The 12,386-nt window shown below is 40.7% G+C and overlaps 1 protein-coding gene across 3 annotated transcripts in view; it reads right to left on the reverse strand.

The window, feature by feature from the left end:
* Positions 1 to 12,386, reverse strand: part of PARP4 (poly(ADP-ribose) polymerase family member 4) — a 1,988,214-nt gene that overhangs the window by 587,559 nt on the left and 1,388,269 nt on the right. For all 3 annotated transcript variants that reach the window (XM_086935217.1, XM_086935220.1, XM_086935219.1), the window contains one exon: positions 364 to 417. In XM_086935217.1, coding sequence (XP_086791343.1) covers positions 364 to 417 — 54 coding nt within the window. The remainder of the gene's footprint in view (positions 1 to 363; positions 418 to 12,386) is intronic.

Below are 12,386 nucleotides of genomic sequence, written 5' to 3' on the forward strand. Positions count from 1 at the left end.
CTACAGGTACGCAAGGGTATTGTTCAAGCAAAAGTCTTCCGGATCCAACCTAACGCCAGGGATATTCTAAGGTATGGAATCTGCGGTTAGATATCTCTATCAGACAGTAGGTACAAAGACAGGACCCTGCCAACAGGTACATGATTGGAACAAACACCAGATGGCATGAATACATGCAGAGTGAGGGCACTGCTGCATCTTCTCTACAGCGTGCTTTTTACATCTTCACAGGTGCAACATCAGACACTAAACAACAGGAGTGCACGAGGGTCCAGACCTACTAAGGAGCTAAAAATGTGCTTCATGTCAGTGGAGTTCCAACAACATTGTAATAAAACCATGTTTGGCAAAGTTGATACTAACCCCAGGGTCTTCTTCGCCATAAGCTTCCATATAGTCATCCAACTCAGCAGACGTCTGGAAAAAATATATTATGACAACACATCAATAAAATGTATGCAGGTCAAATGATATTTTCTTTTCCTTGAATGCTAGTTTTTTTTTTCAACATCTGTATACAAGACCTTGTTACTTACTAGAAACGAAAGACTTCGTATATCAATCTTTCCATCATTACAGGAAGGCATAAAGGGTGTGGAACAGTAACAAGCATTAGCAAATGCAGTAGGTTTTGACTATGTCATTATTAATAACTTCATATTTTTGTACGTTTTAGCTTGGTGAGAAGTTGAGCAATACAAGTGAAAGAAACACCGTAAATGTGTTATGACTTTTTTTTCGGCCTCTGCGATATCTATTGGTTTTTGTCAGTGTCTTTCAGACATGTTTCACAGCAGCGCTAGCTGTTGTGCAGCATGTCTTATAGTTAAAAATAAAAGCGCTAACCCATATTGTAAAGGTGAGGCTGCAGTACTGTGGTAATAGTAAAGGTGATTGATAACTGCAACATATAACCCACTTCTAGACTTTTATGTGATAACCCAATGCATTCTGGCTGATAATGTAATGCTTTGTTTCCATTGATCTCATTAGACTAACACACCTGAAAAGAGCAATTGGCAGGTTAAACGTTTAGGACTAAAGGCAGTGTGAGTGGTGTTCTAGAGTTAGATGGTCACCAGTGCCTAATTGGAGCTAGTGGTTGCTGGTGGGGGGCACCAGCACTTATTTTTGGGGAAAGGCACATATTTTGCTACATCAGACATTTCCCAAGGCCAACAGAGAGACAAAGAAACAAAACACAAAAGACGAAGGAAAAGAAACACAGAAAATCCGTCACCACGAAAACGGACACCTTTAAGAGTGAGATAACGTGGCAGGGAGTGACTGGCAGTGAACTAAAGGGGATTGAGGTGGATTTGGCACTGTGCACCCTTGCTACTCGAAGTCTGACATTTTATAGCGCCAGCTGCTGGTGTCTGAGCAGTGCTTTGAGCATGGTCACCTATTATTTCACAAATAAAGCACTGATGGTCACCCTAGTTCTGTTGCGACAAAATGCAACTACCGGCACAAATTAAGCATAGATCCGAACGATAGAATTCATCTCTATCCTCCAAATGTACTAAAAATATTCATAACTAAAATGGTCCAATGCTGCTTTTAAATGAAGTAATGGTACGTTATAGTTCAATGTATAGCAGTATATGCTTGATAAACTTTTTTCAAATTATAACCAGGGCCATTGGAATTATGCGGCATAGGAGACCCAAATTATAGGGCAGGGTTGAGTAAATTATGCAGCAAGAAAAGCCAAATTATGCAGCATTTGTGATACTTTTACTTTATTATTTCGTCATTGTTTAATTTGTTAACACTGTCTGGGCATTGGTTGCACCACATTAGTACCAGTTTAATGCCCAAATATAACATTAAGCCACAGAAAGGTGACTAGTCAACCTGTGCAGCAACATGTCACTGCGTTCTTAGTAACTTTTGAACCGTTTAAGTAGAAACCATTTTTTGTTAACATTTGAAGATGATGCAGCAGACGATGGATTATGTGGAAATGCGGCAAAATAATTATGCTAAAATCAGCACTGATGCTCAATTGCAACAAACAAAGAAAAATGGATCATATGCCAAACGTTTTTGAAAGAGAAGCTATCATCAACTGCAGCTGGACAGAAGAGAGTTTGAGATGCTGTAGAAATACAGTGAGGCGAAATTCACAGAAGATTGAAATTGATGAGTGCAGAGGATCAAATATTTTATCATTGTAACAACAAGTGCTACAAGTCGTATACAGTGGAAAAAAGCCTGTACATTTTTTTTACAACAAATAGCAGAAACCAGTGAATCACAACAAGAATCCGAGTCTTCTGAGAAAGCGACAACAACCAAACCCAATACCCTTAATCTTAGAAGTTTGATGGCTACCCCTCGTCCACCACCAACAACTGTACAGGAAGCAGAAGATCTCAAATGTGTCATCTATGGTTTAGCCAGAACAAGGGCCAAAGGGATTGACAAAAGAACTAAGTACAGAGTATGGGAATCTCAAAGGGCAAACGTGTTTTTTCTGCAGCTAGTTTCTTCCAAGATGAAGTTTTCAGTTGAGTAGCTGATCTAAACAGCAAGGTGAATGTATTCGCAGTGAATGTGTATGCTCACCTGAACTTCAAGCAGCCAAACATTTGAAAATATGAATGTACAAAGAGCTCCCTGCTGCAGTGTAACCACCAGCCTTCACTTAAGTTTGCACTCTTTGACAAAGCAAAGCCCTCGCCGCTGTCCCCCGCATCCAACAAACGACCTCCGGCGGCAGATCCTTCTCCTACCTCACCGCCAAGACCTGGAACACCCTCCCTACCCACATACAGCAGACCCAAGACCTACTCGCCTTCAGAAGACTCCTCAAGACCTGGCTCTTCGAGCAGTAGCAGCACGACCCTCTGCCCTCAGCGCCTTGGGACCCTCACGGGTAAATACGCGCTTTACAAGTACTCTGATTGATTGATTGATTGATTGATTGATTGATTGATTGATTGAACAACACTCTTGAGACAGAGAAATAATGGTCACCATAGATGAAACTGTATTGATCCATAATAATGAAATTAAGATTTTTCTGGTGGGAATGTATGGCAGATTTAGATTTCTGCAGTCCAACAAAAAGAATGAGACACTTATTGTGTACTCAGCTGATTTGACTCCTGAAGTTCTTGCTGACAAAATATTATCAGAGGATACAGCAAAATCAGCTGGAACCATTTCAAGAAACATCCTGAAAGATTTAGATTTGGGAATTATTGACAACATTTGTGATGTCCCAGAGCTCCAAAAGTCATGGGAGTCAACAGGAATGCTACATTTTTTGCATCATTGTTTAATATCAGCAAAGCAAAACTGTTACAAACTAAAGTTCTTGAGTTCAGAACAGTAGCCAACAACATTGATGATGGCTTTGAAGATATAAGCAAAGGAGTGGAAGACAATCCCATGAATCGACAGGCTTATGCTGTGCAAATGTACTGTCTTTTCCAAATCATGTTTTATGATTACATCACGACAAAAAGAAAACTCCGCTACACATGATGACTGTCGACGCAATCTATGGCAGGTGCAAATATAGAGCGCTAATCACTTCAATGAAAAGGATTGGTGTATCAACAAGTTATAATGACATAGTACAGAGCAGGAACTTGTAAGTAGCTCATTCTGTGAAATCTTGTGAATTCGATATCACACCACTTCCAAGTCACTTTACCAGGAAAGAATTTACAATTGCTACTCTTGAAAAACTAATTTTGAAGACAGCTCTTCTTTGTCTGGAACATCTAGCAAACATGATACTGCCATGGTGGTTTTTCAAGACTGTACCAATGAAGTAGCTGCTGGAAAACAAGCTGTGTCAGCTATACGAGTAAACAAATGAAGTTGCAAACTTATAACCCAACTGCCTTACCAAAGTGTGCATAATCACTACCAGCCATCAACAAGTCTCAGTCTACAAGGAAGTTTTAAAAGTGGCTGAGTACATAGATCTTCTTCTCCCTAATGCTAGGGTTCATAAAACTGATTTAACTGAATTTATCATATCGCTTTTTCGGTGTGGACTGAAGGATGAAGGATGAAGAAAATCCAGCTCCTAAGTGGGCTGAAATTTATGCTCTCATCTCCAAGAATACCTTCCTACTGAAGAAGGTTGGGGTTTTACCAGTAACACTATCTACAGTAACAAACTATGCCACAGTATACACAGCTCTAAAAGATTTCCAAAATGTGCGTGTTCAGCTTGAAGACCAGCCTATCCTGCCAATTTTTTACGATGAAGGTGTTTTCCATATTGTAGCTGACAATTTTATGAGCAATCCAGTAGAATTGGATGATCTTTATCCAATGATGTATTTTCAAAAAACAGGGAAACCCAGGTAATCTGGAAGGGACCTAGAGTAAAAGTAATTTAAAAGGAACAGCGGTCCCTTATAACACAAGTCAGAGACAGTAATAAACATAGAGATACAATGATACCTATGTTATAGAAATCCCAGTAGGAAGTTGTAATTTTATTTACATCAAAAATAAAGAAACCATAAAAAGTGGGACAGTATTTAAAGAGGAAAGGGGTTTCAAACCGCAGGCATATTGGCATGTGGGCGAGAAACAATAAACAATAAACAATAAACAATTAAGCCACAAACATATAAATAGTACCATTGCACAGTAAATGCATGCAGAAATCAGTGTGAAGGTACTGAGGTCGAATTTGATCCCTAATGTACTAATGGGATAATCATCAAAACAAATCAAGTAATGCCTGAGATAATCGCCTGCTGGAAGAAAAAGAAGGGAGAAAAGAGAAAAAGAAAAGAAAGCTGTTTGCATGTATAACTGTCTGAGATATTATAAGTGATTAACAAAACATGCAGAGGGTTCAACATAGTGAGGGCATGTTAGAAGGTGCTTATGGTGAAACCAATAATGAAGGCCCGATCAGGACTACTCAACTGGAGAAACAACCAAGTAGTGGTGGACAAGAGAGTTGCCACGAGAGGGATGGACCGAGAAGACAAACATGGTTAATTCAGAAATTGGAGTAGGGATTTATAATAAAAGGATACCAAACAATTGCCCTTGACAACAACTGGCCACGTGAAGATTAAATCGTTATGACAAACAAGGCTAGTTATGAAGTAAAAGTTGATAAAATGTGATAGAATAGTATTAAAGGATGCACAACAACTGACCTCAAAGGAGGGAGAGAGTGGTAATCATACATCAATGGAATCGGCAAGGTCACGGGCACAGAACATGAAAACCAATTGATAGCAAGATAATTAACAGCCATTGTGACGTGCGACTAGGCGAACTGGGGGAAACATGCATACTCGTGCACGTGAATTATCTTGTTTCTGTGCATAATTGTGTCCGCAATATGTGTGGAAAGTCAATATCAATTAGCCATCGAAACTGACCTAAAATAATATCACAATTAGGAAACGTAAGAGTAGTATAAAGGCAGTTTACGTTATCATGCAAGGCAAAAAGAAGACGTTAACGTGGGTTACCTGTCTATGGAGAGGGCACGGCACATGCCAAAATTATAAGTACAGCCTGTCAATATTCAAGAGAAGGCTGGGTCACCTTAACCACAAATTCCAACAATGACTGAGCTAAAATGAGCACCCTGTAGCAAGTACTGACTGGATATCTTGAAAGAAAAAACAAGGAGTAGCCGCGAAGTAAACCGCAATCAGAGTCGTAGAGCCAAGTAGGTGACAGGACGCTAAGGTAGCGTTTGTGCGATTGCAGAGACAAGTGCGACGAAGGTATTTTCCGTATTGTAGCTAACATTTTTTATGAGCAATCCAGTAGAAGTTGATGAACTTTATCCAATGATGGGCTCTTTAGATATGACCAAAATTGTGCTGCAGTGTCCACAGTTATCTAGGTGGATGCAGCATAGACGATGGACGTATTGAGGTTGAAATCTTAAGAAGCAAAATTGTCTTGTCAGTATTGAGCTTAACTCATTATGTTAATTCGTTACAAGGTATGCCATCATATCTGAAGCTATAGAAATATTGAGTTGGAATGCTTTCTGGAACAAGAAAGATAAATTAGGTTTTGCATATCTTATTTCAGAAGTGAACAAGGCACAGGATGCACTTCATTCAAAAGACATAATGCAAAGCCAGGCAATGTTCTATATACACATTTCAAAATCGGAAAACCTGAAAAACAAGTTCGCAGAGTTTGTCAAAGAAGTGAAATGAAAATCAGAACTTTGCAAGAACTGGGGAAATGTTTCACACATGATAGCTCTAGAGAAAAACTTGGTACATGCTGATCGGGAAGGTGATTGGGAGCTGCACTTGAAGACTGTGGTGTCACTGATTACTGTGTTTCGCGAATTCGATTCCATAAACTACCTGAGATATGGGTCCTGGTATTTGGAAAGAGTGAAGAAGCTAGAGAATGAAAAAACATACCTCTACAGAAAATTATCCAAAGACATTTTGTGGTAAAAGACAGAGAGGGATAGTTCAAAGCTGTGTCTCCAGATATGAAACTAGAATAGACAATTCAGAGATCACAGAAAAGCTCCAAGGGAATTGTTGTAAACGTGAATATGTTGCTCAATGGCAGCTAGTTTACCATTAAGTCCTTTCTATTTGCAATGTTTTCAGAGAGATGACAAATTAATAATTAATGGACCACAGTGAAACTGTTCCTCGCCAGGAAGTACCGGGAAGAGAGGGGAACGTTTTAATAACCATGTTCATTACATGGAGCAGCAAGGTAAATAACTCCTTTGAGATGACTGAGTCAGTGCAACAACACAACTATGTGACCAAACAATATGTGGATAACGATATAAAGACACTTCTTTTAGATGACTTGGAACATGGATTAAAACTATACGCAGGACTGAAGTAGGAAAGATTTGTATTGAAAGAGAAGAAGCTGTTTGACATAATCACTAAAGCTAAACTTATACACTTTAATTGCTATAGTAAGAGTTTCGTCCAACCAGCCACTACAATACAGGTTACAAAAAAAACAACTTTCAAAAGCACATAGAGAGTTGGATGTAGTAAAAGAATTAACCAAGGACATTCTGTGGTATGCCCCTCTTCCCACAAATGCATTATTTGAGTGAGATGCTGCAACCAAACCATTTAAGCACAAACTCGTACAAGAGCTCAGAAAAAAACTTGGCCCTGAAGAATTTCAATTCAAAAAGGTGACCTCATTGAAAACTTCTGTTGTTGTGGACTATATGTCACAATTGCGAATTGTCAAGATTTCATCCGTGCAAAACTTCGAAGAGGTCATTCAGACTGTTCTACAGATATCAAAGCTGGTGTGCACCTTGCAAGAACTGCACATTGTCTTTGACAGTTATCTTGAACTATTGGTCAAAGAATGTGAAAGAATCAGACAAATGTCTACAAGTAAAACAATTGACCTTGCCTGCATTAAAAATTAAACACCTGTACCTATGCAACTTGATAAATTCTGGTCATCAACATCGAACAAGATGAATTGGGATGTTAATTCTCCCAAACATTGCTGATGCGTCCGTGAATACTGAATCCAATTATTGTAAGTAGAATGATTGTCAAAGGGGAGTTGGTGCCTGCAGAGAGATATTTAAAAGGTACGGCCCATATAGTTCAATAACTTAAAAGCAAATTTGAGAAAGCGGACATTCGTGTTGTGCCACATGTTGAGTGGGCTGTTCAAAGACTTTCCAATCGATTCATTGCACTGCCAATGAAACAGATGCCATTTTTGTGCTTCTTAGATGTGTTGCAATGTTCATAAGTCAAGGATTGTCACAGTTATGGATATGTTATGGAACAGGCGGGAAAAAACATTTAATCCAGCTTAATAAAGAATGTGACTTTAAAGATGTAGAAATATACCTTGTGCATGTGTGGAAAACGAGTTCTGACTCACACATTTGACGATCTTCGGTACAGTGATTTCAAGAGATCAGTCCCGCTTCGTGACTTTCCACCGACGTCATATTCAGTGCGTGGACACATTAAAAGAGCATTCTACTTGATCTGAAGATGTGTAAATGTTTTGAATCATGCATATGTAGAGAAAGATCTGTGTGAATTTGGCTGGGAAGATATTGATGGGATGCTAAAACCTAAGAAATGTCTAAAGCCTCTACCCACAGAACTTACACGTACATGTACTTGCAAAACCTGTGCTACAAGAAGATGCCCCTGTCAATATGATCTTCTGAAATGTTCAACATTCTGCAAATGTATCACAAGCGATTGCCGAAACAAATAAATAAAGGAGACTATGAAAATGTGTCTAAAACAGGAGTGATAAACAATTTCTATTTTACTTATTCAGATCATAAACATTGTTTGGTGTATACATAAAAGGATTAAAAACCATTATTATCTGTTTCATTTTTATATATGTCTCTTCTTTCTCTATTATACTTGCCATTTTGAAAATTGGCGGATGCTTTGATCTGAGGAGTTATTTTCTGTCTTCATGAGACTACTTTACCCCCAAATCATATGTTTTGACACCAAAATGAAGTACATAGGTCTTATGGTTCCTGAAATATTACATCATCACTGCAACACATCCAACATTTTTTTAAATATCATCCAGCAAAACTTTGCCCAGCTCAGCAATGTCTGCCCAAGCTGAATTACTTCTCTAGTGGTCCCAAAACACAAATCAAAAATAGAAATCTCTGGACAACAGCTTTTTTACGGAGATATATCAGAGGGCCGGGATTCGTAGTGTTCTGAGAGTGGGAATGCACAGCCTTTCCTTGTCAAGATCTGCTGGCTGTGATGGCACTATTTGCTTTCATAGAACAGTAGCCGTGCTCGATGTTAGATAAAGAGCGGGAATAAATGTGAACATTCTTAACACCACTGGCTCAATTAAGGTGCTTTCCAACATAAACTTTCCTAAGAAAAGGTTTTATCGATTTTTGAAACAGATGGCGGTCAGAGGGTGGCTGTCGGAGATGTTAAAAAACAGGCTAATGCCAGAAGAGAACATGAGCTACGATATAGTAGGAGCGCAGGTAAACAATCCCATGTGAGGAGTGTGGGAAGACAACAACGTGCTCAAAAAGATGGGATTCATGAAACTAACTAACCAAAACTTGAAAAAGACCCGAAGAGCCACAGTCCTGCTTTGAAATGTAATCCATACTAATATTATAAAAAGAGAGAGCCCAAACATTTGAGGCGGGTAATCTCAGGAACCACAGCACCAATCACAACACCCAATACAGCATTGGAAATGGCAGTCGCAGCAGAAGGACATAGGCTATACAGATGCCCATACATTCGAAAGGTAAAAGAACCTTACCAGCAAAGTAGTCCCTTGTGGGCGGGCGCGGCATGACGACTAAAATAAGCGTTCCTTAAACGTGTGCGCTGTGCTGGGGGCGTGACCAAGGCCAATGGGCGCGGCAATTGCAATTGCACGGCACCAAGGGGTGTGGCCAATGGACGTGACAAACTGCAACAATCCCCCCCAAAAAACTGCGGCACATCCCCCCCCAAAAAAACGTGCGTGTGGAAAACAAACGTGTGCGTTGGGCCGGGGGCGTGGCCAAGGCCAATGGGTGCGGCAATTGCGCAGGAGCAGGGGGCGTGGCCAATGGGCGCAGCAATTGCCGGGGCTTAGGTGGGGGCAGACGCGACTGATCGTGCCTGCGGGGACAATAACTGCACAGTATCCTGCGCGCTGTCAGCCATTCAACTCTCTGCATAAGGGACCGTGCCTGCGGGGACACTAACTGCAGCGTCTCCTGCACGCTGTCACACACTCAACTCTCTGCATAAACGAATTGACACCAGGCACACAACATCAACCAGGGCTGTAGCCGGGCTCAGGCGGCGGATGACGCGACTAAGCGTGCCTGCTGGGACACTAACCTTTAAACTGACTGCACTTTCCCACACGCGCAGCGTCTCCAGCGCGCGCTGTCATCCACTCAACTCTCTGCATCAACGACTTTACACCACAAGCACAACATCAAACAAAACTGGAGCCGGGCCTCAAGCAGGGGATGACGAAATTCAGCGTGCCTGCGGGGACACGAAATTTACAACTGAATGCACTTTCACACACGCTTACCTTCGGAAGTGGAGTACATGCACACTAGAGACATCTGCTAATGGTTCTTACTCGAGGTACACACAGTATTTGCACACACATGCCTAACTATTGTGACACTTCATGCTAAAAATGTTGTCTACCGCAAGATTTTAAAATACATTTCCCTCGCCTATTACACACATTGCGCACATTCTATTTCATACCTGGAAAACGTCGGGACGGGCTGCTAGTTGTATTTATAGAGTGCTTACTGAGTCATCAAATCGCTTTTCGGCAAGTAGCACGCTACTCCGGAACCCAAAAAGGGTTAGTGGTGGTTAGTGTAGGGAAATTGGGAGAATATATGTGAATTTTAGCAGTAGTCTGTTAGTTGGATTGAATAGGATAATGGAGGGGTAGAAGAAGGAAGAGTCTAGAACCTGGTATTTGGGGGATCACAATAGAAAGACCTCGGATGAAGCGTCAAAGTGCATTTCGGTGAGTAGCACGTGCTCCTGAACCCAAAGAGGATTAGTGGTGGGTTAGTAAAAAAGTAAGAGGGCCCTTATGTGGTAATAACAGAAACCAAGCAAGGTGGTCATGTGGGTACTGAAAATGATATGGAGGTCACTGCTGCTCATTTGGGAATAGCAGTGGGCAGGAAGCACCGCCAGGGGGTCATTTGTAGAAGAGGAGCAGACTGACCACTTTGGCACTGAAGCGAGAAGGAAGGATGGCCATGTGGGCGTGGCACTGACCAGGATTCATGGTCATGAAAGGGGAGGAGCAGTGTAGCCTCATAGTTATCACTGGACATGTACTGTATGGCCATCACACAGCCGGAATAAAAATTGCTTGGATTGGCAAGAACCGCCATATAGGCATTGCAGTGTGTTGGGGGGCAGTGTAGTTATGTTGCAAAGGTACAGCTAGACCACAAAGACACCATGTGCATCTTAACCAAGTTTGCATCACTCAGGATACACATTGTGATAAGTCAGTGTTGTAATGTACCTTTTACTTAATGCACTCTCCCTACAGAAGTTCTCTCCCTGCTGCTCAGCCAGTGATGAGGTCAGATGGAATGTTGATTGTGTTTGGATTGGAAGAGTGAGTCAGTTGGTGTGATGGGCTGAGCAGAGTGGACCTTGCTCCTGGTGGGGCATTACCAGGCATTACTATGGATCTTTGTAACTGAGAACCTGTAAGATTACCACAAGAATAAATCTACTATTATCATCTACAAGACTTGTCTGAGCTTCCATACTTCGTTTTAACACTGGCGACGATTTTAAAAGAGCCCATGTGAGCTATCTTGGATTGACTGAAGAATCATAAAACGAAGAAGAAGCGCTTTTAAAAAGGATTTAAAGAACTGGTGCTGATTAGAAACTTAAAGACTTAAAGACTTCAAGTAAGTGTTTTGCAACTCGTGGTATGGATGAAACTTTTTTTTGGGACTGTGTGTTACGGGTACACACGTGGGAAGTTTTCTTCTAGTTTTACTTCTCCTATTTGTTTTGCTGTTACCCTGTATGTGGTTATTTCTCAAGTAGGTGTTTGGGCTGTGCATTTTGGTTGTGCACGTTGAATTTGGAGATTCTCACAATATATTTACTTTGGGTTTAAGCAGAACCTTAATATGTTTGCTTTGGGTTAAGGGATACCCTGGATTGACTTATGTTTTTGACTGTGCATTTTGGTTGTGCACGTTGGGTTTGGAGATTCTCATAATAGATTTGCTTTGGTTTAAGCAGACCATAATATGTTTGCTTTGGGTTAAAGGATACCCATATAGGTTTTTAGAGTATTTTGGGGTTTTATTACCCTGTTTTGGTTTGGGCTGTGTCTAATTCCATCTTTTTGGGGTAGACCTGTTCTGTCATTGGTTTGTGCAGTTGAGGGTTGTAGATCCCTGTTCTGCTACAGTTTTGTGCCTTAGTTTGTGGTGCATTGGCTACTCATTATTGTACCCGTAGTTTGGGGCGTGAGTTATGTGGATAGTTTCCACTGGTTTTGAAGGATGTTTTTATTTAACTTGCATTCTTGTTGTTTGTGATCATTATGAAGGGGAGATGGGTGTAGTATCTGAGTTATCTCATGCATCTTCCTTTGTCCTCATTTGTATGTTTGGCAACTTTCATGCATTTGTTGTTATGATCATTGTAGCAAGGGGATGATGTATAATTTTGTTATTATTGCATCCTCTTTTGCTGGAACGTGTGTTTCATCAACTTCACACGTGTTGTTTGTTTTCCATCATTATAAAGGGGGAGATGTGTTGTAATGTACCTTTTACTTAATGCACTCTCCCTACAGAAGTTCTCTCCCTGATGCTCAGCCAGTGATGAAGTCAGATGGAATGTTGATTCAGTTGGTGT

Source organism: Lissotriton vulgaris, chromosome 8 (genome assembly GCF_964263255.1).
Source record: "Lissotriton vulgaris chromosome 8, aLisVul1.2, whole genome shotgun sequence".
Classification (NCBI taxonomy): Eukaryota; Metazoa; Chordata; class Amphibia; order Caudata; family Salamandridae; genus Lissotriton; species Lissotriton vulgaris.